The 25,687-nt window shown below is 47.7% G+C and overlaps 2 protein-coding genes and 1 pseudogene across 7 annotated transcripts; 1 reads left to right on the plus strand and 2 right to left on the minus strand.

The window, feature by feature from the left end:
• Positions 1–344: 344 nt before the first annotated feature.
• On the minus strand, positions 345–731 carry LOC125404722 (small ubiquitin-related modifier 2-like; annotated as a pseudogene).
• A 12,858-nt stretch (positions 732–13,589) lies between these two features.
• Positions 13,590–24,809, plus strand: Blcap (BLCAP apoptosis inducing factor). Of its 2 annotated transcripts, none has more exons than XM_087911060.1 (2): positions 13,590–13,691; positions 22,860–24,809. In XM_087911060.1, the coding sequence occupies exon 2, from the start codon at positions 23,034–23,036 to the stop codon at positions 23,295–23,297; it is 264 nt and encodes an 87-aa protein (XP_087767186.1). In that variant the 5' UTR covers positions 13,590–13,691; positions 22,860–23,033; the 3' UTR covers positions 23,298–24,809. The 2 variants fall into 2 exon arrangements, with proteins under 2 accessions (XP_087767186.1, XP_048296855.3); XM_048440898.3 differs by lacking the exon at positions 13,590–13,691 and adding an exon at positions 14,778–15,332.
• Positions 18,993–21,308, minus strand: Nnat (neuronatin). Of its 5 annotated transcripts, XM_087911056.1 has the most exons (4): positions 21,119–21,308; positions 20,912–20,999; positions 20,278–20,490; positions 18,993–19,977 (listed from the first exon to the last, which is right to left on the minus strand). In XM_087911056.1, exons 1-4 carry the CDS (start codon positions 21,188–21,190, stop codon positions 19,496–19,498), a joined length of 855 nt encoding a protein of 284 aa, XP_087767182.1. In that variant the 5' UTR covers positions 21,191–21,308; the 3' UTR covers positions 18,993–19,495. The 5 variants fall into 5 exon arrangements, with proteins under 5 accessions (XP_087767182.1, XP_048296853.2, XP_087767184.1 ...); XM_048440896.3 differs by lacking the exon at positions 20,278–20,490; XM_087911058.1 differs by lacking the exon at positions 20,912–20,999 and having other exon boundaries at positions 19,737–19,977.
• Positions 24,810–25,687: the final 878 nt, after the last annotated feature.

The following is a 25,687-nucleotide window of genomic DNA, read 5'->3' on the forward strand; positions in this document are numbered from 1 at the left end:
GATAAATGAAAAACATTAAAATTCTCCAATCGAACAAGGTGTGCAAGGATTTTGTGGTTGGGTTCTTTTGTTAAAATATTGAGAGCAAAATAACTTCCTGGAATATAAAGACAAGAGCTGAATGAGCATGCCACTAATGGAGGAGGGGGGTATTTTTACTTTCCCTTGACCACCTCCATCTGATGCCAATCAAAACAGAACACTGGCCATTTAGTTTAAAAAAGAAGAAAGAAAAAAAGCGCAATATGCTTGTGCACATACACCAGTTACTTTATGTGCAATAAAGAAATGGGGACAGGGAAGTGAAATAGAGAAAACTATACTATAAACTATACTACATCCTGTAGTAGTCAGGATGTGGTGGAACCAAATTGCGGCTTTCTAATTGCGAATGTATTCTTGGTCTATAACAAAATTCTGGAGTAAAGTAGCAGGTTCCCTTTTTAGTAGACACCTCCTGTCTGCTGCTGGAACACATCAATCGTACCTTCATCCTCCATTTCCAACTGTGCAGGTGTGTCTGTTTCATTGATTGGCTGTCCATCAAACCAGAATCTGATCTGCCTCATTGACAAACCCTGTCATTCACGATAGGCTTTCATTAGTTTACTAAGTAGTGTATGCCTCTTAATTTTAAACTGCACCACAGAGCCATGCTGCCCTGCCACCTTCAAATTAATATGGTCATTGTTCTCGGTCTTGACTCCTTCCTTGGGTTTCTCATTGGCCATGGCAAACGCCAGAGTCTCCTCAGCTGCCGCTTCACAAAAGAGGCACCAGGTCCGCACTTGACAGTATACTGTTCAAATTGAACAAATAGGACATAAAAGAAAGTGACTGCTGAACTTTGTCAGTACAAGGTAGGATAGTCCTTCAAATTTCCTTCTTCACAGAAAAGTTTGTCAGATATTATAGGCCTGTAGGCCAAAGACGGGTGTCCCAACATTACAGTGGAACCTTGGGGACTTTCCAGGCAGCCACTGTTTCTGTCATTTCTATAGTTTTGGAAGTTGTTTGTTCTGAACTTCCTGTTTACTCAGGTAAGAGTATGTCCTTCTTAGATCCCTGACAGAATTGAAGACTAGATAGTTATAGTTAACAGTTTTTCTTGTTACCAGATTCAAAAAAGAAAGTTATATAAGAGATTTAAAGTTTATAAGACTGAGAGATATAAAAGCTTAAATTGTTTAAGAAAATGTTTTGAGGTCTTAAAAAATAGCTTTAGGTTGATAGTACAAGTTAGAATAGAAAGTGAATTAGGTACAAAATTTTGGACTCACCAAACTAGGATAGATAATGGAGCATTTTCTCTGAATTTGCCAAATGCAAATGGACTGGGCATTGTGAATGTAACTGTTACTTTTTTTTAAATTATGTATGGTTTTTCTACATCAGAGTTAAAAACCTCCATTTTTATTTAGACAAAACGGGAAAATGTTATGTGATACTGTGATTGCATTCTGATGCTCAATAAAATTTGCCTTGAATCAGAGGGCAGAGCCAGCTACTAGCTGACCAAAATGAACCACAGAGGTTTTGGAGGACTGAAGACAGATAGACACAGAAAGTAGTAGAGCAGGGCTTAGAGAGGGTCTTGACCCTTTTTGGATCCAAGAACAAGAGAGAGAGGAGGTCATTGGTCTCTTATTGGCCACTTCTCTGATCATTCAAGTTCTTACCCCAATATATGGCTCCCAAGTTTTTGTTAATAAAGAATAATTAGATAAAATCCTCAAAAATTAATTAAAGGGACAGACTGTTTCTAATGAGGACTATTGCTACTCATCTCATACTCCTTTGGTCCTGGTTTAACTTTTTAAAACTTGATAAGTTATAAATCTTACCTCAAGATTTGTAAGCATAGGGGGAGTGGGAGGGTGTTGGGAGGGGGGGGCGGAAATGGAAACTTTTATAATTTAATAAAATTTACTTAAAAAACAAAAACAAAACAAAAAAAACAAAAAAAAGATTTGTAAGCATATTAGATATAATTAAAAACATATAACATCAATTGGGTGGGCTATGGGGGCAAACACCTTTAATCCCAGTACTCAGGGAGGCAGAGGCAGGTGGATCTCTGTAAGCTCAAGACCAGCCTGGTCTACAGAGTGAGTTCCAGGACAGCCAGAGATACACAGAGAAACCATGTCTCGAAAAACAAAACAAGCAAACAAATGAAAAGGTATAACATCTGTAACAAAAGGGTTAACTTCAAACTCATAACACAGGGTTGATAGTTAAAAGTTTATACATAGTTAATCTTAAAGGAAACGTATGGCTTGCATCATCTTAGCTGTTGCCCCTAGAGGCATGGAGACAGTTACGTGACTGACAGCCGTCTTTGCTAGGGTAGGAAAGGATGGATTTTTGTCATGTGACTTCACTCCCATCTTGATTAAAAGTCACGACATGGTATAAACCAACCAAGGAAAAACCACTCCTCCTAGCTATGAAACCCAAACCAGACGATTCTTTCACTGTTTTGAACATGCTAATGAGCCTCATTACCAGCCTCAACCCTTCTTTCCCTCTCTGGCCTCTACGGTCTCCCTTTCTCCTTCCTCAGTGACACTTTCACTCAGATGTCCACTTTCAGCCCACCGGAAGCCCTTATTCTTCCTGCTCCACTTCACTCCCCCTACCTAGCCTAAACCAGCTACCATTTTCTCTTCTCATTAAGTAAACTCTCTCAAATAGAAAAGAGATTGGGTTTCTACACTGCTAATTCTTCTACCTTTAGTAAAGAATTCTAGTATGCTACCCAATCTTACAACCTCACCTTCCATGATGTCTATAGGTTTCTCACTGAAGAGTGCTGGCAAGTATGGAAATATGCTAGGGTGCATGCAGACCAAGTCCACCAAACTAATGTTACCCACCCAGCCAGGGCTGAGGCAGTCCATGACTGGGACCCTGAATATAACTAGAATACTACAGGGGGCATCCTTGCTAGCATTCAATTTATAACTTGCCTCCTGAATGGTCTCTACAAAGCCACCCTTAAAGCAGTAAAGTTTGAAAAAAATCCAAGAAGTCTTCCAGGACAAACATGAAAACCTGTCTAAATCCCTATACGACCTTACAAAGGCCCTCTTACAATATACTTACCAATCTGCATCCTGAGATCCCAGGTGGAAACCAACTTCTTGGGATCTATTTCTTCTCCCAGAGTTTCCCTGATATTAGGGCCAAACTTAGGTCTGGAGAAAGGACCCCTGACTCCACAGGCTTAGCAGTGGCCTTCAAAGTATACTATAGGAGAGATTAAAAACAAAATTCCCTGATATTGGCTATGGTCTTTCATACGGCCATTGCAGTTGCCCAGACTCTCAAAGCCCAAGAACCTCCAGGTCCCTGTTTCAGATGCATTCAGAAGGGTTGCTAGACCCAGGTCTGCCCAAACCCTTGCAAACCATTCTGCCCCTGTCCACGGTGCCATCAAGAGAGACACTGAGATGCTGATTGTCCTCATGTCATCACGGTGTAAGAACTTCAAGCCCGGATCTCTCTTCAGCTGACTCCCTAGGTCTGGCCATGGATAACTGAGGGGGCCTGGGGTCCCTTGGCTCAACCGCTGCCATCTTCAACGGGAAGCCTCAGGTAGTCATCATAATATCAAGGTGACCCATCTCTTTTCTTCTGGGCACTGGGGCCACTTTTGTGGTCCTGATGGAGTTTTAGGAATCCACCTGTCCTCATTCTGTCTTGTCAGAATAGGATGACAGCCTTACCAGCCTCACCAAACCCTACCACTTAGCCTGTCCCATCTCCTTGCTGGGAAGGGATCTCCTAGCTAAAGTAAGAGCCTCTGTTTCTCCCCCCATTTCCCCCTGACCCCAGCTTCACCAGCCCCCCTCCTCTTTCTCCTCCAAACCACACAATCTGACATACCTTCTCTCTTACCAGCTTCTCAGGTAGATCCCCAGGTATGGGACACTCAAAACCCCTCCATAGCCAAACATTAGTCCCCTCTCATCCAATTACAAAACCCCTTTGTTTCCATCCAGGGCAAAAAGAGAGACATACCTTGCCCACCTGATTCTGGTTGTTTGGAAAGTTTTGTCTGTCTGTTTTCTGTGTGCACATGGACCTATTTTCTGGTGTATGTGTAATTTTCATTGTCATCATGGAAGCTGAGATAGCACTCTGTCTGGCCTGTTTGAATGTATGAGCGATGATAACTACCACATGTTTTGTTTATAGCTCATCTTTGAGTGTGTGAGCTTTCTATGTTTTGTGTTTATTGGTTTTGTTTTTGCTTTCTCTGCCACTACCAGGACTGGTCACCACTACTAATGCTGCTTGCCTTGGCTGCTTTGATGGCCAGAGCTGAGAATTTATCTCTGGGATTTCTGGTCACTGGATTCAGTTTACAAAAGATAGGATTTAAAAACAATGTTTGTTCAATAAGGTATTAAAGCTACGTCTACATGCATTATATACAAGAATGTACCTCTGGCCACAGCCAAACTTCTATGCAAATCAAAGAAGTTCACCTTTGGGTCACCTGTAACTGTCTTTTCTCCTCAGCACCTGTCCCAATATCTAACATACAAGGGTCTTCAAACACTACCCCCTTCCCAAGTTTTCTCTCTTCAGGAAGCATTGGTAGAGGACATAACTCTTACCCTCCAGCCTTGCTCACCTCTTAACATTGCAGAGCTCCTCCTCGACCCATCCCGGAATGCTCCCCATCTCTCTCTTGTATCAGGACCCTAAAAGAGTTATTCCATCATCGTGTGTATATACACAGGGAGATCTACCTCAAGGCAGCGATACTTGGTGCACAGATAGCAGCTCCTTCCTACATGAAGGTGAGAAAAGCGGGGTATGAAATTCTTTTGAACAATATAGTGATTCTGGATACCACAATGATTGAAGCATAGACCCTTCCAGCCTAAGCCACGGACCAACAACCATCCTAATAGGATCAGGAAGCTGCTCTCTATTGGGCTGTCAAAGGCTGATTCAGTCTCTTACATCTCCCTTATCCACCTTTCTCTTACTTCCTCTATGACCAAAAAGAATATTCCCCTGAAAAGTATCCAGAAACTTAAAGATGTCACCCATATTGGGTCTGCAAAGATCATGGGACAAATCTGGGCTCTCCTAATTACATATCAACTGCTGAATGATACTCTGCCTGGCAGCTCTGGAGAGTTCTGGTTGTGTGCCCCTCATGGGTCAAACTCAAGAACATCATCCGTGGTTTCGCCCGTTGTCTTGACTCTCTCACTTCGCCACTTGCTAATTGCTCTGAGCCAAATATCATTACCACCCCTTACCTCTCCCCATCTCCCTCTTCGGTATCACAGACTGCTTTAACTTCCGAGGAACACGCTTTGTGGGCACACTGTATTCCCCAGACTGCAACAATGCCTTAACTCTAATCCTACCAGCCCCTGTGCCCAGACATTCACAGTACCTCCATTCTCTGTGGCACCCACCGGCTGATCTGGGACTTGTGCCCTGGTGTTCCTTTATTCCAAAGCTAGGGGTGGAGCCTGGTGAAGAACCCTTGCCGATTCCCACCACAGAGTTTATAGTGACACAGTATGACAAATGAGCAGTTCTGATCCTATCTCTTCTCCGGGTCGTATCCGCTGGTGTTACCACCAGAGTGGCGGGACTGACTACCCCCCTAGATATCTACAAGCATTTTTTATCTAAGATCATCTAGGATCTCAGAGGGGTGGCTCAGACCAATCTTACCAAATAGAATCACTGGCCACCTTAGTACTACAAAATCAAAGAGGATTAGATTTACTAACAGCAGAGGGAGTTGGTCTTATTCTCTTCCTCAGGGAGGAATGCTGCTTCTGCGGCAACTAGCCGGGTGTGGTAAAAGACAAGATCTGACAACTCTAGATGGATCCCAAAAAATGTAAGAAACAGCTCAATGCCTCTGGCCGATGACTCAGTGACAGTCTAATGTGGAACTGGATACTGCCCTTCTGAACCCCCTTGCTCCTGCTTTCCTTGATCCTACTAGTCATACCCTGCCTTGTAAATGTCTCTAGATTTCTTCAACAACAGATTCAAAAGATTTCTAACCAGAATTTTAGTCAGTTGTCATTACAGAATTACTAACCCCTAGCCCTGATTGTTTATCAATAGTAAACAAAAATGGGAGAATCCAAAACCTTTGAGGAATGTGAGTAGCCAGGTCCCTCCCCTGAGGCCCTCCAGCCCCCAGGTTCCACCCACAGAGCACTCTAACTGTCTTAATGGTCCTACAGAGTAAAAAGCCCAAGCTCAGGACTTGAAATCCCACCAATACCTGAACTTGGCCCAAGCTCAGACTCCACCAATCCTCACCTTGGAAATCTCCATCCTGGAAAGCACCCAAGAAATGCTAAATAACCCTGTTTTCTTCCCAGTTTTCGGCTGCTTCTCACTAGAGCAGAGGCAGCCACTCTCCTGGGGTTTATTTTCCCTCCCAGTAAATCTCCTGTGTGAAGTTTGTTGTGTGGTGGGACTTTGTGGTCTTCTTGGGCTCCCCACTGCCAGGATATGTCTCTGAGCAGAGCTGTAACACTTACGCTCACGCTTTACCAAGGAAGCTCTTTGCAACAGATGGAGACCATTAAGGAAAACCAGAGCCAGGTGGTGCATACCTTTAATCCCAGAACTTGGGAGACAGAGACGGGCTGATCTCTTTGAGTTTGGGGCCAGGACAACCAGGACTGTTACACAGAAAAGAAAAAGAAAAACTACAACTCATTGCAGAAGAATGGGCAGAAAGATTTTAGGAACCAGGTGAAAAGGGAATTTGGCTGTGAGATTGTGTCTCCTAGAAATGTCAGAACCGATGGCCATAAAGTCTCATCAACAAGCTGCCCATGCATGTCCTGAACAAGGATGACACCAACAGACATGGTAATGTGGACAGAAGGGAAGAGAGTTTATGAGGCCTCAGCTCTACACAAAGAACCACGGGCAGCTAAGGAACTCTAGGAGTGGGAGAAACAGTCTTCTCCAGGGAAGAAGCTACATAATAGAGAGACCTTGTCTCAAAAGAAATACATTTTTGTTTGTTTGTTTGTAGACAGAGTCTCCCTATGCAGCTCTGGCTATTCTAGAATTCACTATGTAGACCAGAATGGCTTCACACTCACAGATCTGTGAGTAACAGTAAATCTGTGCAATGGAAACTGATGCCATAAACAGTAAGGTTCCTCCCTTGTATTGACCTGTACTCTACATCCCTGTACATCCCATATAATTGTGTAATTAAATTGTCAATTTCTATAGAAAAGTCTTTTAAAATCTTGCCTGAGATTGTGCTTAATTTGAAGATCATTTTGGTGAGAAACAATTTCTATGCACTGAGTTTTAGACATTGGCAAGTTGTGGGGAGGGGTGGGGTGGGACAAGGACAACTCCAGGTGTTTCGCCTGCAAACAGAGAGACTGACACCTAGGACACCAGGGAGGGAGAGTGGTGTGGATGGATAGGTGAGGCGGTTGCTAAGGATCTGCTCTTGGCTTCGGCGCTGTTATCACTGAGAGACCAGCAGATACTGAGGGAAGGGGCAAGACAGGCAGTCAGCATGAGCCTGGAGCTCTGAAAAGACAGACACCCTCTCCTCTGATAGACGACGACACTGAGAATTAGTTCCCTATGAGTTTGTGCCTGTCATGGCGGCACACACCTGTGGTCCCTGTTCTCAGGAGGAGTGGGTAGGAGACTCAGGGGTTCATGGTCATCTTTGGCTGCGCAGTAACCGTGGGCTATGGTGGGATGAAGGGTTGAAGGGACACTAATCACAAAAAGAGACCACCAAAGACCCGGTTCTCACCTTTCCTTCTTCCCAGACCTCCTTCATGAAGACACCTAGAAAGCCCATCCATTCCCTCTGGGGAGTTCTAGGGCCAGCAACCTAGGCAGAGAGTGAAAGAAGACACCTGACCCCTCTCCCAGTTTGTGTACACATGCTTGTACATTCACACAATGCTCTCTCACACACACCTCTACACACACACACACACACACACACACACACACACACACACACACAAATACAAGTAATTTATTTTAAAAAGAACAAAACACTCTGACGAAAGCAACATAAGGGACGAAGGGTTTATTTTGGCTCAAGTTTAGAAGCACAGGACCATCTGAGCAGGAAGTCAAGGCAGCAAGAATTTGAAGGACCAGATCACATCACAGCTCATCAGGACACAGAGAGGGTGAACACAGGCTGTTTCCGGCTCTCTTTCCTCATTCACACAGTCCGGGATCCCGGCCAGGGACTAGAGCCCCACACAGTGGGTGGGTGTTCCCACTTCAACACAATCTTTGCAAGACCAAGGTAGATCCTTAGCCCTTAGCTCATTCCCCCCCCCCACAGACTGTATATTTATGTTTTGTGTGAGGGCAAGGGTGAACCCCACGGTCTCCAAATGGTCTGACATAGAGGAACTAGGGTCTAGGGATTTAGACTTCAAGCCCATATGGCCTGAATTCAAGTCTAGCCACCACCTGTAGCTGTGCAGCCCCAGCCAAGGGATTCCACCTTCCCGAGCCCATTTCATCTTGTGTAAAATAAACAAAATAATAGTCTATATGTTACAGGGTTATGTTGAAAGTTAGCTAACAAATTTCATTTTAGTGTCTGGGACACAGTAACATCTTAGAGGAGATAGTTTTTAAAAAGTCAGGCAGTTCCAGACTTTACCACTAGGTGTCACCATAGACTTGGCTAAAATAATCCTTCTAGATTCCCAAACTAAGAGAGCCCTAAGACTGAGGGAAGGAACCACCCCCACTGAAAGTAGAGGCCAGCTCTGGGAAGGGCTACTCCATATGTGTCCCTAAAGATCACTTGTGGACAAAACCTAAATGCTACACTCAAAAGTTATCTGGTGAATTCATGGGACCAAGGTTTGGGGAAGTCATTAAACTCAAATGAGGTTTCAAGAGGTAGGCCCTCATGGTGCCATTTCTGGCTAAGAACATGAAAAGAAACCTTGACTAGCTAGCTCAGTCTCCCGCAACGCTGCCTTCCTCCCTCATTATGATCCAGAAAGAAGGTCCTTTCCACATGCCAACAGACGCCAGCTCTGGGATCCATGGGCCAGATAAACCTCTTTCTTTGATAAGTCACGAGTCCCAGGTACTCAGTGACAGCAATAGAAAGCAGACTTAAAACAGGGGCCTTCTCTGCTAGGCTTCCTCAGCGTGGCCAACGGTAGCGAGGTAGTGGCCGGCTTCATAATCCTTCGCAGTAACAGCTGACCGGCGCTGCCCTGAACTCTTGATATGAGCTCACCGAGTCTTCACCAAAGACTGTATCGGCTGAGGGCTAATGTTTTCGTCCCACTTTACAGGTGGGGAAAACAAGTCACGGGGCTGTCAATTAGTGTGTTTGAGGATGCCCAGCTGGTAAGTAAGCAACGGCAGTAAGCTGTAACGCTAATTGCAGCCTCTTTTCCAGAACTTACATCTTTAATCACCTTGGTAAAACTTCTGGCTCCATTTTAAATCAGTTGATGTCACATGGCTGCTTTGGTGCTTTTAACGTTAGTGTTCCACTACAGGTCCATTTTCCTGGATCTGGTTCTTGGTAAGAAAATCACGCTAACTTTCAGAAACCAGAGCTGGGTAGCAGCGTTGGTATAGGAAGGTAGACACCCTGATTTTACTCTCCGGTCTCCCATCTGTGACGTAAGTTCCCTGAGGATTAGTCACTGGGCCTCAAACCTGCCCCGCGGTTTTAACAGACTTCTATGACTCTAGTTACCAGCTAAGTAGGGACTGGGGATCATTAAAAAGGGGGGAAGCTGAGCGCGGTGAGATTCGCTAGCACTCAGGAGGCTGAGGCAGAAGTTTGAAGCTAACCTGGGCTAGCCAGCGAATTCCAGGTCAGTCTCAAAATAAACAGCCCAGAAAAAACAACAACAGCCAAAAAAAAGTGGAATTTAGTCTTTCGTTGGTGCTCCATGTGGTCCGGAGAATGATCTTCCATAACCAGTAGGTCCAGCTAGCTGTCAAAGCATTCAGCAGAAAGCTACGTGTAGGGGATGGGCGTTCGGCTGGGACTTCTCTCTGCTGAGCTTTCTTCATCATGGGGTAAACTGTTGGAAATAGTTACTTTTCTTTTTTTCATTTCTTTTTTTTGGGGGGGGGTGGTTTCAATACAGGATTTTTCTGTGTAGCTTTGGAGCCTGTCCTGGAACTAGCTCTTTTTTTTTTTAATATTTATTCATTTATTATGCATGCAATATCTGCCTACATGTGTGCCTGCAGGCCAGAAGAGGGCACCAGATCTCATTACAGATGGTTGTGAGCCACCATATGGTTGCTGGAAATTGAACTCAAGACCTTTGGAAGAGCAGGCAATGCTCTTAACCACTGAGCCATCTCTCCAGGCTCCCCCCTCCCCGGAACTAGCTCTTATAGACCAGGTTGGCCTCAAACTCTGGGAGATTCACCTGCCTTTGCCTCCAGAGTGCTGGGATTAAAAGCATGCACCACCCCGGCAGGGTGGAAATGGTTACTTTTCCAGCTGTTCTCAAGAACAGAGTTTTGACTCGGCTGCTCCATTGTTCTGTCAGTTAAAGGGCCTGGCCATCTCTAGACGAGGATTCTTGGAACACAGTTAACAGAAACATTCTTGGGTCTGAAACGGGGGGGGGGGGGCACTTTCAGAACCAGCTTCTCAGCATGTGAGTCTACCAATATAATGTATGCCTATTACACACCATCCACCACTCACTGCCTTCTCCTTCTGCCTGCCCACAACTGCCCTGTTGCTGGACTTTGATGAGAAGGATCTCCCTAGGCTCATGTATTAAACGCTTGGCACTGTTTGGGGGAGTTTTGGAACTTTTAGGACGTGAGTCTTCCTGGAGGAAGTGCATCAATGAGGGCGGATGGATGCTGACCGTTTACAGCCTAGCCCAAGTTCCAGTTTATGCTCTGTTTCCTATGAGTGGTTGAGATGTGATCTCTCAGCTTCCCGTTCCTGTTGCCATGCCTTCCCGGCCATTCTGGACTCTAGCTACCACCACCATCTCCCACCCTAACCCCCACCTCCCCTGCCCTAACCAGAAGCCAAAACAAAGTCTTCCTAAGTTGCTGCTGGTCATGACGCTGTACTGGGGTCACCTGGCAGGGGAAGTGAGTCTGCCCTGACCCTGCACTAACGCCATCTAATCAGGCCACGGGGCGGGGTGCTGTCCTCCCCACCGCTCACTACGCGGTGCTTGGAGTCCTGTGGGAGCCCAGTGGGTCAGCATTTGCTGACTGAAGGCAGAAGCTTGGTGGGGGAGGTACCAGTGGCCTTGGGGCTTTGATGGCTGGTAGAGAGGACCTTGACAGGTGACTACAGAGGAAAGGGACACCACCTCCAGAGGAAGAGTACAGGGTCATCTTAGCAGGACAGCTCTGGCTGCTGTGTGAAGGATGCCTGGGACTCTGTTTACCATTGTGGTTTAAAAAAAAAAGACAAAAGACCAAAAAACAAACAAACAAATACCAAAAAATAACAGATCTATCTACTCAAGGGAGATGTGACTTACAATCCCAGGTTATGATCTATCAATGCAGAGAAGTCAAAGTAACAAGAACTTGAGGCAACTGCTCACACCACACTCACACCAGAGAGAAATAAATGCACACAAGTGTAGTGTTCACCTCACTTTCTCTACTTATACAACAGTCCAGGCTCCAAAACCAGAGAATGGTGCTGTCAACTTTCAGGTCAGGTCTTCCCATATTAATTGAGGCAATGAAGATCAGCTTCCACAGACTTTGTATGAGCCAGCCTGATCTAGATAGTCCCTCAGTGGCATTCTCTCCAGGTGACTCTAGGTCACGTTTACAAAACTAACAATCCCAAGGACCATGCTGGGTGACAGGAGCCAGAACACAGAGGCCAGTGCAAGCCCCAGGGAGGAAGGGTGGGGACGAGGACCAAACTTGGGCAGTGAAGGCGAAAAGGTACAAAGAGGGCAGGGGTCCCAAAGGAAAGACCGTTTCAGAGGGAGCAGAGGTGAAGACAGCACTCCGGAGTCCTGGGAGGGAGGGTCAGGTGGGCAGGGACAATTTGGGAGGCCCCGGCATGAAGTCATGGTAGGTTTGGCCAAATTTTAGGGCAGAAAGGGCTTCTGGGTCATTCGAAATCACAGGACCCCGAGTGGAGCAAGCCTGAGGATGGGGCAGGCACCGGGTTAGTGAGCAGGGCTCAGAAGCCCCGCCTGCTTCGAAAGCTTTGCAGAGCTCACATAAGAAAGTTGATCACTAGATCTTTGCCAGTCCCAGGCCTGCCACAAAAGTACCAGAAACATACTTTCTGAGCCGTGCCTGGGGTCTTTTAAAATATTCCTATTTTGTTTTTCTTGAGGAATAACCTATATAGAGTTTCCTGGCTTTAGGACCAACTTGTTAGGGGTTTCCCCTACCTGAGCCAAGTCATTGCACCTTCCCTTCCTCTCCTGACCCTCTGAAACCACTGATCTGATTGCTATCACCATAGACCAGTTTCACCTGCCTTTGAACTAGACCAACGGGATCATGCTGTTTGCATTGGTTTGGGCTCTGGCTCCTTTTAACCCACCGCCTGTAGGTCAGAATAATCTGTAGTGTTTCATAAGTCAGTAGTTAGTCACATTTCTGTATAAAATACGCGTGCCCCTCAAAATTCAGAGGGGATTGGTTCCAAAGTCCCCAAATATGAGGATGCCCAGTTTCTCGCATAAAACGATGCAGCATTTCCAGGTAACCCACACACATCCTCCCAGCTCTAGATGGTTGTGCTAAAACCCCTAAGAGCCACATAAGCAATCGTTCCACGATGTTTCCTTCGGGACTGACGACAAGAACGCCTGTACATGGTCAGTGTCGGGGTAATTTTCCTCTTCTAAATGTTTTAGAAAACATTTTGAACCTCCCATCCAGAAGCTGTGGCTACCAAGTGTCAAACATTACCCCCAGACTGAGCGCTGCACCACGGATCGGCCCATTCTCCTGTGGATGGACACTACCTTGTTTCTAGACCAGTTAAACCAGGGGTTTCTCTGCTACAGACAGTCTTGTGCAGGTCCTCGGGCAGACCCAGACGGTCCACAGCGGTGGAGAATCTAGACACAGCACAGGGGTGATGAGCACAAGGGGTTGCTGAGAGTTTTCCACAGTGGTTACACCACCATTAGCTGTGCACAAGAATGTTAGTTGCCCAGCTCCTGCCAGCGCTCAGCGCCCCCCCCCCCCCCCCCCCCCCCCCCGCCTCCTCCTCCATCTAAATCAAGGACTTCCTGGCTTTCTGTTTCCTTCTGTTGTTGATGGAGGAGCACCAGGTACAGGGACACTGATCATTATGGACTCAGAGGCAACTGAACAAGAGGGACATAGGCCTGCTGTGGTCTCATCTGAAGGAAGAGTGAATACTGTCTTGACTCAGATGTGACGCCTAGAACTGTTGTGAGCACGCAGGACAACAGAGAGGTGGAATGAACCCAGGTCTTCTGCGGCATTGCCGAGCCGTGGTGTGGGAGAATTATCTGTATTCTGTCAATCATATTTTAATAAAACGCTGATTGGCCAGGCAGGCAGTATAGGCAGGAAAGCCAGACAGGAAGTAGAGGTGGAGCAAAGAGACTGGGAGTATTCTAGAAAGCAGGAAGCTCCCTCCGCAGTTCTGCCCAGACCACCGGAGAGGAAAGATGTAAGCTGCCCCACTGGAAAAGGTACTGAGCCATGTGCTAACGTAGATATGGATAATGGGGTAACATAAGTTATAAGAGCTAATAAGTAGCCTGACCTAATGGGCCAATCAGCTTTATAATTTATAGAGATCTCTGTGTGATTGATTTTCTCTGGGACTAGCCGGCTGTGGGGTACCGGGCGGGAACAGATACCCCAACAAGCCAGCTCTTATGTTACAGAGCCGTTCCATCAGTCACCCATTTCCTTGTTAAGACAGTAATTTACAACGTTTTTTCTTATTTTTAACTTGCAACATGAAGAATACAGGTTACAAACCCATCTCATTCCCAAATCCAAGGTATCCCTTGTCTCCCTCGGGAGCCTGCAGCAGCCAGACCCACAGAGTAGATATCTCCTACTGAATCCCTGCTGTAAGAACCAGACCAACACAGTGAGCCTGCGCCTCACTGTTGACCCACATCCGGTCTGATCTCTTCCAGCTCCCTGAGCCACTGAGTCACCATGACTGTCTGGAAAGCTGTTCAGGTTGCTTAGCTGGTCTCTAATCCCAAACCTTCCCTCCACATCTTCTAATCCTGAAAGTCTGTGGCCTTGGAGAGACCCAAATTACTTTTCATTCCCCTGAAGAAAATAGCTTCCCATGCCTCTCAAGACAAACTTCGAACTCACGACTAAGGTACTTGTCATATCCCTTGGTCACCTCCCGCCCTTCTAGGCTTGTCACCTCCATGTCTGGAACAAAACTCCTTCTCGCACACAATGCACACAGAAACTCTATCTGCCCAAGAAGTCCCTAACACTCATTCCTCTCCAGACACCAGGATCCCACTAATTTCCCCTAACTCTCTTTACTAAACAGCACAGAGCCTAATTATGTACTGATTAACAGTAGTAATATATAGTGATTGCTGGGTGACAGTCTCTCTTCTGTCCTCCAACACTCACTCTCACCTCTTGATTGAGAAAATTGGGGTCAAGAGACGGATCCTACCTACTTAGCCTGTAGGATTGCGCTTGCGCATAAGCATAGTACGCCCCAGGAACGTGTCTAATTAGCTACTAAGTGAGCACGTTGACTCATCTAAACTTTAACAAGCCCGGGGCAAGCCATTTCATCATCCAGAAGGAACCACCCAGAATAGCCTGGGTCTGCGCCCAAGGTTTAAAGGGCCAGATCTGAGCCACGAGAAAACTTCCCGGAGTGCACAGACCACAAAGTACAACAGTTTAGCAGGAATCAGCGCAACTAAGCAACGCCGGCCCGCCCCGCTCGCAAAGAGTAAGGATCACAATCTGCTGCATATGCATGAGGAGGACTATAGGCCAGAGGTTCGGAGCTATCCAAACTGCGCCTGACTAAAATTTCTTCGGGTTTGAAGACCTCAGCGCCCCGTAGTTTTATTCACGAGCATACAAAGTCTATAAAAGATCTTCTGTGGCAGATACTGAGGGAAGAGTGCCCGAGGGTAGCCCCACTTTGGGCCTGTATATCAGGCGTCTGCGACGGACAGCCTGATTCTGGACGGGGTCCTTGGGCCGCCCCGACTTGAAGACGAAGGGGGCGTCTCCCCAGCTTCTGCGGCGTCGGTGGCGAGCTAAGGTGGAGGCAGGCTGCGGCAGCGACGGCGACAGTGGCGGCAGTGCCATGGCGGGGCTCGCAGGTATCGTAGCGTCGCCCGCCTGGGCGGGGTGAGAGGTCCTCGGCGCGGCCGCGGCGCCATGTTGACCGTCCGGGGTCACCTTAGGCGCCGCTTGGCCTCTCGCCGGGGCTTTCCTTCAGCGCGGCCGGGGGCGGGCGCACTCTTGTCTGACGTCGGCCGAACCGCCCCGCTTCTCCCCAACCTGGGCCTTGGGGGAGGGGTTCCCTTTCCGTCCCGAGGATGGGTTCCGAGACTCCTGGCTGTCACTCTGGCCTCCAAGGTCAGCGAGCTCCCGGGGTGGGACTGGGAGCTCGGGGCGCGACCACCACCTCTGCTGCTTGGGCCTTTGACCAGGGGCTCAGCTTTTGAGAGGCCGGCCATTCTTTCCTCGCCACTTCAGTATCTATCTGTCTCTGTCTCTCTCTTTTTGTTCCATCCAAAGAAGTGTGGGGAGAAGGGAGAACCAGGCCCTGAACCCTCCCTCTCTTTGGTGACTAGCTGCTTCGGGTCCCGGGTACTCTCCTACCAACTTTTCATCGATTCTGAACACCGGTTCCCTCTCTCCGGTGTATGGGGAGTGGCCCTCAAGGGCAGCAGAAGGAATGGCATGCCTGTCACACTCGCCTTGGCCTGGAAAGGAAGAATGGGGGATGGGGACAATCGATTTTTCCTTCTCCTTCCAAACCACCTTTAGTTCCTGTCTAGCTCTCATGTCCCTTTTTAGTTGGGAAACTGCGACCTGTTCTGGTTTATAGGTTCGATTCCCCCTTTGTCACTTTCAGGGAATTAATGTATTGGGGACGGCTTCTCTGCCCAGCCTGACATGGTCCAACCATCCTGTTAGCCTTCTGGACTTCAACAGCAAAGCCAGGAGCCCCAAAAAGTTCCATTTTAGGTGCTTGTGCCAAGTATTAGAGCGAACGAGCTTGTTTCTTTTAAATCACGATTCATTAATATCAAGAATTCCTGTTCAGAGATTGGGTTTCTGGAGCCTTGGTCAGTTTCCAGGCATCAGTTTAATTCTGTATCTGGAAATGGGCATCTTCGAGTTGCTTCCAAAACAGTTTAACTTCTTGTCTGTTGTTTCTAAGAGGAATCAAAGTTAGACTGTCCTCTCTTCTTGTTCTCTTGTCTTTGAAACGTATGCATTGCATTGCAAGTGTGCCGCTGTATGATCTACCAGGAGCCATGTATTGCCTTCCTCTCTGTCTTCCGGCTCTACCTTGGGAATGTTCAGGAATCCGTTCTACTGTGGTATGAGCCCTGTGGAAGGGGAACAGGATCATTTCCAGAGAAGTTGCGGCGAACGTGTCTCTCTGGCATGTACAAGAAGTCAGTAGTCACCTGGAAAAAGAGACTTTGATAGACCAGTATTGTGTGTACACATTTAAATCTCCTGGGGGCGATCAAGTGCCAGCTGAGATTCTCCCTTTGGGATATTGGCTCCTGAAGAGATCCAAGTTTGAAAGTAGATATCTAGGAAGTGGCCTTGTTGTAATTAGGCTATCTTTGGCTGGCCCCGTAACCCAAGCCAAAAAAAAAAAAGCTTAATCCCTGCCCTGTCCCTCAAAGGAATCCCTTCTTTCAACCACAGTTCACTCACTCTACAGATAGAGGTAACAGTCACCCAGAACCCACATCTCGAAAAGTTTGGTACTTAGTGACCTCCACCCTCCTGAATTTGCACTGGTCAGTCCAAGAAATAGCCTTCTCCGGCATTAGTCCCTGGCATCTTCATGTGTTGCTAGATTCCCGTAAAGCTATTCCACTTCGCTCACAGTTCATCTGCTTGCCTTTAGGAAAAAGGGATATCTAGCTCTGGGTACTAAGGGCTTTGCAATAAAAGAACACATCCTGTTGTTTTATGTGAGAGTAAAATGTTTTAATAGTATATAGCTTGTGGAAACATTGTATAAATAAGGTATATTTGGATCAGGCTTGCAGGTATAACATAAGGATGGGGCATGAACACATTCCTTCTGCCTTCTCTAGGTTTAGTTTGCTTTCAGGACAGCAGGGTATGGGGCAGGAGAAGAAAGTGAATAGTGGATATTTCACATTCTAAGAGCCTCCAGAGTAATCCTTGCCTGGAAGTCCACACGTATCACTGATGGAGAGTAGATGGAAGGAAAAAGTTTTGCCAAGATCATCTGGAAAGCCCTGGGGTTCAGTAGCCTCTTGGTTTGGGGGATGAGGGGACAAAATGCACTGTGTCCAGAGTAGCCAGACTCCTTTCTCCCTGCTTTGACTGCCTTTGTGAACTCAGCTGGCATTTAGCTGGGCTGAGGTTAGAACATATGGAGCAGTAGAATGGCAGTGCCCCACTTCCCCCCCCCTCATGTCTCCAAGAGGAGGGTCAACCTTCATTGGGAGCCTGTGTTGATATCTACTCATGGCTCAATGAATTTAGTATGGCAAACCACAGAAATTCCCAGTCATGAAGGAGGTAGGTGCTGACTGCGGATAAGTAACCTTGGGGCAAAAGACCTGACCTAACTTTGAGCAGCAGCTGTGTCCACCCTGCTGAGGAAGATGGAGTCTTAGAATGCATGTTGCATCCAAATCCTGTGGAATTCCAACTGTCTCTGATGTGTGTGGGGTTCATCTGGACCTTAGTAGGGAACTAAAAGCGACCTGATAGGGTAGCCAACTGATTTAATGGATGGTAAAGCCAAGGCCACACATAGTTCTACACTACTTGCCCCAATTTCCTGGTGCTGAAATTGCATGTATCTTCAGAGGTGCCAATGATTGGCCTGAACATCAGGCTTTTTCAGGGGATGGAGACAGGTCAAGGTTCAAGGGGATGAAGGTGCTTTGTGTATTTGTGATGTGCCTAAGGGATTTGAGGAAGCAGGAGGAGGGATTGGTGGCTTTCCAGCTCATTCCTTTAGTAGTGACATAGAACAGGTGTGCAGTGACAGGGAGGGATAAAACTAGAGAAACAGCTTAACAGGGGGCAGGACTGTTGGGTGAGGCAACCGACACTTGCAGGAAGAGCCATGGCTAACCAAGGAGGGGACTAAGCAGCCAGCCCGCTCTCCCTGATGCAGTCAATGGGAAAGGAAAGTGCAAACTAGCGACCTGATTAAAGCTAGTAAGGATGTACCAAGAAAACTGGGGGCAGGGGTTGTCTAGCTGGAGGGTTGAGAACGCCAGGCAAGATGACCTTAGGGGTGATTCTGGGGCCTGGAGCATTGAGCTGGTTGGAGGAGTTGCCAAGCCATGTCTTTGTCCAAACTAGTGCCCCCTTTCCTCCCTAGCAATTGTTTCTTGGGACTCCTGGGTGGAGTTCTGGGGTATAGCTTTTTATTCTCAAATCAGCCCTTGTGGTCCTCAGGATCCCATTTAGAGGGCCATCCCCATTTACTTTCTCCCCATCTTTCCCAAATTGATAACCTGCCATGGCATGGTACCTTATCTCAGGACCACCAACTAAATGCATTCATTATCCTGGGGAAGGGGAAATGTCCCTTATTCTGAGACAGATGAATACCACTTTTTTGATTGGGGATGAGAAATAGTCCTTTATCTCAGGACATTATTGAAGTGAGGCAGGTTTGAGAGTCTTTGTTTATTCTTGTCTTCTTGTCACCCCCCCTTTCCCAAGGGGTACACAATAGATACGTTGCCCAGCTTTAGAGATGTGTGATGCTGTCGCAAAAGAAGCCACAAAGGAACTTTTTGGTGTACCCCACTGCCCTGCATGGTTCTAACACTGTACAAGACAGGAGAGGTGATTTTATTTTTTGTGGAGGTGGTCCCTGATCTCCAGGAGCTTACAATCTAGCTGGGGAGACACAACTAATGCACATGTAAACCAGTACAGTTAGCGACTACCACAATATTGACCTCAACTGCTGCATGAGACCAGGGACAGCAAGATCAGTGAAGGCCCAGGGGTGGGAGAAGGTGTTCTGGTGAAGGTGGGATTCAGTTACTAGTTACATAGGGCTGAATCAAGTGACACATTTTGGGGAGGGGTTTGGAAGGCAGGGTTGAAAGGAGGAATGAGGGATCAAGGCAGAAATAGGCGTGCCATAGGCAAGGGACAGCAAGAGGGCTCCTCTGAATTTCTTAACCCACTTCCACCCCCACCCATGCCCTCCAGTCCCACCACACCACACGGCATGCAGTCGATGTTTTCTCTTCTGTACTGAGATTCAGGGCTTCAGCTGGTGATGTCAGAATGTCCATTCTGCTGGTTGTTGGGATGTTGGATCTCTGTGGTAGGATCTGTCATGTGGCTGAGATGGTGCTGTTACGACTTGGTTCAAATCAGAATGTGGTGCATATGCCCAGATCTCGAGAATTTGCTCCCCTCTTCCCCCTCCTCTCCCACCCTCCGGTAGTGGGACAGGGTCAGAGGGGTTGGGAAGGGAACGGATATCTTCATCATTGTCGGTGCTGCTTTTCCAGGGGCCTACTGGCCCCTCACTGACCTTGGCAAGTGCTTCACTGACGAATGAGCACAGGGGACCCCCCCCATTACTGCGCGGCACTGGCTCCCATGCTTGTTGAAAAGCATAGGAGCACGTGATGACATGGCCGCCCAGGGCTGGGATCTGGAGCCTCAGTTGGGGGCTTGCTGCCTGCGCTCCCCTAGCACCTGCCGTCCGGTCCGGGACACAGTGTGTGCCAGCTTCTGCAGGGAGTACCTGAACACCTGCGGTGAGAGATCCAGGACCCACTCTTAGAGAAGCACCCGTGACTCCCTGTTGTGCTGCTGCTACTGCTGCTTGCTGGTCCTGCTGTGTTCCCGCCCAGCCCCGCTGCCGGCCACGCCCGCCTGTCCGGTGTAGCCTGGAGTGGCGGCCGACACAGCTTGTCTACGAGTCAGGGTAGCTGTGTGTGAGAGCTGTGCTGAGAGCTGCATAGCTGCGAGCTGATTGGACCCACAACTTAGGTATACCTCACTTTTCACAGTGGGCTGTGTCCCTGGAGGATTTCGAAAAGTGAATCCTACCCAGTAAATGACAGCATTCCATGAACACCTTGAAGGAAATGTGCGATTCCTTTGGCAAAGGATTCCTTGAGCAGGGAACTCTTCCTGCAAAGGGAACTCTTGGGGTAGATGGTTTTCTGCACAAAGCGCCTTCTTCGAATTCGGCTTTAAGAAAAGCACTTTTGCGCGCGCGCTCTCTTTTTCCATAAAATGAAGCTCTTTCCATTTTTTTTTCTGCGAAAGGCATTTTCCTCTAATTGTTTTATTCAACGTGTGTATATAGTTAGTTATTTTTTCTGTCCCTTTGTTTCTCATCCAATGCTCTTTATCTAATGTTTTTTTTCCCTGCTAAGTGCCTTTGTCTGGTTATTTTTCCTACATTGTGCACTTTCTTTATTTCCTCCCCTTTACTGTTTCCTCTGATTTATTAAGATTCTTTTTGTTGAGTGTTTTTTTCCTGAAAAGTGCCATTTTCTAACTTATTTTTCATCCCACCCCACAAGTGTTGTATACAGTGTATTATTTTTTAAAAATTTCCCGCAATGCGCAATTTTTTAAGGCGGAAATTTTCTGTGGGCGAGCTCTAAAGTCTCGCAGCACAAAGTGCCCCGCCTCCCTCCTGGGATCGAGTTTGAGTATAGCCGGTGATTCTTACCGCATTGGTTGTGATCGTCCGCAGCGGGCGACCGCCGAACCCCTGAGTCTTTGTTCCTGGCCGGGCGGGGGCGCACTGGGGACAGGGTCTGTGCGAGGATGTGGGCACGCACGCGAACGGGCGGGGACAAATAGTACCACTGTGGCACTTTGGGTCCGGGTGCGCTTCGGGTGCCCTCTCCCATCCAAAGCCCGGGCATATACTCACCTGCAGCAACACGCGGAAGATGTACCAGCCGATGATTAGCAGTTCTGCCGAAGCTGCTGTCACTGCGGCCATGGCTCTGAGAGTGGGTGGTGGAGAGCGAGGGTTCGCCGAGGTCTACCGATCTCAGTCTCGGAGTCCGCTGTTGGGCGCACTGCCGCAGCCCTGGTGGCTGTGTACCCTCCTGCCATCTGAGTGCGCATGCGCGCTTGGTGGGGAGGGAGCTGTTGAGGAGGAGGGGTGGCGGGGGGGCGCTCCTCATTCGCCAGGAGAGGAAAAAAAAATCCGTCTGTTCTTTCCACACGGACCCCCACCTCCCGAGTCCGCTCGTAACACCCTTCCAGAAGATTCTTCTGCTCTGCCCACTTTTGAAATTCAGTGTTAAATGGAGGGGAGTCATGGCTCTAGAGTTTAGAGTGAGGGTAGGGCTGCAAGCCTTTTGGTATGACATACCCAAGTCTGCACATTTTAAACTCATGCCAACTGTTTTTTGTGAAAGTCCTTGATTGTTACATACCACTTTCTCGGCTGTTGCTTCCCCACTCCGCCCAGCAGGCGGTGGTGGCTGCGGTCCCCTCTGCTCTTAGTAGCTAAAGTGATTGTGTCTACTCTGGAAAGGATGTAGGAAGAATTGATGCCCTTTGTGTGCGCCGAAGGAGCGAGATTTTTGAAGAAATGATCCAAATGTATTGGGACTGGTTTTCTGTGGGACAGATGGTATCAATCTCTGTCTTGTGCTCCCCTCCCCCAATCTCTAGTAAATCTGCCTGGGATGGGTTGGTTCTTTGTACAGGTTGCTTCGCATCTGGAGCACAGAACAGTATTTTTCAATAGCCTCCAAGGGTTATGTCTTAATATGGCTACTGTCGCCTAGTTTCAGAGTAAAGCTAGTGTCCTTCTCTTAGTGTGATCTTAAATCTCTAGTGAAGCGCGACTTGGGTGGAAAGGCCAAATTGCCATCAAGCTACTTGGGACAGAGGCCAAATGTATTCCCCTATGTGGACAGAAACCTTACAGAAACCCAGCTCTGTTCAATGTCAGTAACAGATGAAGGTTGTTTTTTGGTTTTTGGTTTTGTTTTGTTTTTTTGTTTGTTTTTTCACATTGACTTGAAGTTGACTGATTTGGGCTAAATGTTACTGGGCTATTTGAAAAAAGCAAGCATGGCCCAATCAATCTGCCATCTTAAAATATTTGACGCCACTTGACTCTGTCTTCCCATAGCTTGCCAGGATCAGAGGATCCACTGTCTGGCATCTCCAGGTTAGCAGTTCACAGATAATTGCTGTAACTTGGCATACAGTTACAGATGAGACTAGATACAGAGCCATTTCTTACCACATGGGGGCACAACACCAAGTCCATGGTGTCCTGTGGCAACCACAGGGCGGTATTGTGAGGTCTGGGACCTTTGAGGACGGGCCGCAGCCCCAGGAGGCGATACATGATCTCTGCTGGGCAGGGCCCAGGCAAAACCAGTCCACTGTGGGGACCGTGCCCTCCTGGGAGCCCCCAGTAGAAGCCCAGGGAAGACACACCCCAGAAGGCCACCTTAAACTCGTAATGTGGATAAGATAGACATTCATGGGTGGGTGGGGAGGAAGGGGCATTCACATTTGCTGTTGTTAACCATGATCCATTTCCCCAAATAAGTATACATTTTGTTCCTGTTTTTTTGTTTGTTTTTTGTTTTTGTCTGTCTGTCTGTCTGTTCTTTGTTTGTTGTGTTGACTTTTCTCTTCAGGATCCTTGCTGCCTTGGTGATCCCAGGCTGACAGCCAGAGAGCACAGCGGCTCAGCTCCTGGAGAGAGAGTCGAAGAAAACGGAGGGCAGCCACCTGTGCCTGCTGGCTCCCATTAGGTCGGTTCCTGCAGCGGTGCCTGGCAGCCTTGGTGAAGGCCCTGCCCGGCAGAGATCATGTATTGCCTCCAGTGGCTGCTGCCCGTCCTCCTCATCCCCAAGCCCCTCAACCCCGCTCTGTGGTTCAGTCACTCCATGTTCATGGGCTTCTACCTGCTCAGCTTCCTTCTGGAACGGAAACCTTGCACAATATGTGCCTTGGTTTTCCTGGCAGCCCTCTTCCTCATCTGCTATAGCTGCTGGGGAAATTGTTTCCTGTACCACTGCTCCGATTCCCCGCTTCCGGAATCAGCCCATGACCCTGGAGTTGTGGGCACTTAACAGCTGCCGAAATAGCTTTCTAAGGAAGCAGAAGACGGGAGGGGAGGCATTGACATAGGTCATAAAGCATTGGAGTTTCAAATCCCGCAGCCCTGCGGGTGCCACATTCCTAATGGAGCCTTTTGGCCTGTGATGTTTTATCCTTATAATGTGAATAATGGCACTGACCGGTGCTTCTATTGTAACGTCCTGTAGTCGTGGGTGGTCTTACGGTTGTGCGTTCTGTCACCATCTGGGTCCCGGCTGACGGATTGGCCCATCCCATTGCTCATCGTTTTGGAGAATCTACACCCATCCTGGTCAACCACCCTTGGGCAGATACAATGCTAGTCTCATTGTCACCTCCGTGACCCTTCCTCATCAGGATCGTCCTGCTTTCCTCCTCAGTCCCTTTCCCTGGTTTCCCCTTGGTTCTCTCCCACCCTTTTCCTTTTGGGGGAAGCACCTGTCCAAGACAGGGCTTATTTTTGCACTTATCTCAAATTTGAAGAGATTGCTGATGCCCGAGAGCCTCGCTTTTTCATCTTTCTTTCCCTGTCAAGCAGGAGAGACGGAATTGTGTCTCAACTGTTTGTTGTCCACAAACCTCCAGTATTTTCTCTGCCTCATTTTAAAGAAAGAAGCAGTGGAGAGACATTGTTCTTTGGCCTGGGTGTCTGGGCTCTTGCCTTCCAGTCCAGCCTCTCTCCCTTTGCTTTTCCTTCTGCCTCTCAGCCGTCCTAAGGGGGCCACCTCTTGTTTGCAGTGCATGCTCTTCAGGAGGGAGGTATGCAGTGTTCTTGTAGATCAGTGGACCCCAGCTGAGTGAATGAGAAAGTATTATGTGTTTCATAGCAGCCACGATTCCCTTGGTAGTTGTTTGGGTATTTTTTGATGTGCTCTGTATATGTGTGCACGCATGTGTGTGAGAATGTGTGTTTTGTGTGTGTGTGTGTGTACATACATGTGCGTACATATGCGTACATGTACAAATACATGTGTATATTCCTTTTGAAGAAGCTTTACTGAATGTGTTCTGATTTTGAGGTTTGGTAGTAGTAACTAGCTAGTAGGTCCCACTGCAGTTTTTATTTGGCATGGGGATTGCAGAGTGACCAGCACAGTGGACTCCAAGGTGGTTCAGACAAGACCCAGGGGAGCAGTGGCCATCGCCCTCCTGCCAGGAGCCTCTTCGTTCCTGCACACATAGACTACACTATGAAGAACACACAAGACGACTTGGTGACTTGGTACTTGTTTTATATTCTCTGCGCTTCAGTAACAAGTGTTGGCAAATGAGACTTTCCTGGTCCCTGCCCACTGGGGATCAGCATGGTTGTTCTTCCAGTCGGAAATGTCCTCTCTTGTGTGCAAGTGAGGGTGGTGAGCCAGGCACAGAACTGGACGCAAGCACTGGGAAGTGGGACTTCGAGGCCACACTTGTGAAACGCTCGGACTGCTGTTGTAAAGCTTTTTTCCGGTGTGTTCGTTCTACAGCTGTTTGAAATGTTTAATAAAGCTTTATAAACTTTACTTTGTGGTTTTATGTGACTGCAGCATTTGGTTCATGGTGTTGGATTTCTGAGTTGGTAGGGGGCAGGGTAAAACACATGGGTCTGAGTCCTTGGCGCCAAAGTACCTTAGCTAGAGAATTTGATCTGTTCTCTGGAGAGCAGATGGTGGGGTTGGGGGAAGGGCAGGGGTAGTAGCAATCCAGGCAGTGAACAGGAGAGAGTCTGAAAGTTTTCAGAGATGAGACATCTGTACTTCTCAGCTCCCATGACTTCCCGCCTGAAACTTCACTCCATAGAAGACTTGAGTAATGGATCCCTTGATAAACAATTTAGGACAGCTGGTCATCAAAGATTTTTATGATGCTGCTTTTGAAGTAAAAATAAGTGAAACCCCTCATGGCATCTCAACTGAGAAAATAAATAAGGCTTGCCACACCCAGCATGCCTTAGGTGCTAGCTAGAAGCACAGAGGGATAAGCCCTTTGCTGTGGATGTGCACGTGTTAACTGTGGCTGTGACCTGGGACACTCAGTTGTGGCAGCATGCCAGGGCCCTTTGCTGGGTATTCACCTGCAAGTCTCCCTCTCAAAAAGCGGAACAGGAACACTTCCTGAGAAGTGGGAATTGTGAAGGCTGCCAAGGTAAAGTTTGAAGATGGTTTGGTGACTTTAGGGAAATTCATATTGACCTACCTAGACATTTCCTTTATTGTGGGAAAGATGTATGGATTTATTCCCATTCTTCTGCCCTTTTTACATTCCTGGTAGGTATTGCTGGTCCATGCTTTCCTCTTCTTGATATAACTTTTCAAAGAGCCAGGTGTAGTGGTTCACACCTATAATCCTAGCAGTCAAGAAGCTGAGGCAGGAGGATTGTTCGGAGTTGGCCTGAACTACA

The sequence above is a fragment of the Myodes glareolus genome, chromosome 10 (assembly GCF_982192425.1).
Source record: "Myodes glareolus chromosome 10, mMyoGla1.1, whole genome shotgun sequence".
Classification (NCBI taxonomy): Eukaryota; Metazoa; Chordata; class Mammalia; order Rodentia; family Cricetidae; genus Myodes; species Myodes glareolus.

Bases quoted from the DNA above. Each gene is read 5' to 3' on its own strand.
- Nnat (XM_087911056.1), bottom strand. From the start codon at position 21,190: ATGGCCGCAGTGACAGCAGCTTCGGCAGAACTGCTAATCATCGGCTGG. The intron at 21,000-21,118 runs GTGAGTATATGC...ATCCTCGCACAG, and splicing joins TCTTCCGCGTGTTGCTGCAG to ACCCTGTCCCCAGTGCGCCC. The intron at 20,491-20,911 runs GTAAGAATCACC...TGCCTTTCGCAG, and splicing joins GGACGATCACAACCAATGCG to AAAAAAAAATGGAAAGAGCT.
- Blcap (XM_087911060.1), top strand. From the start codon at position 23,034: ATGTATTGCCTCCAGTGGCTGCTGCCCGTCCTCCTCATCCCCAAGCCC.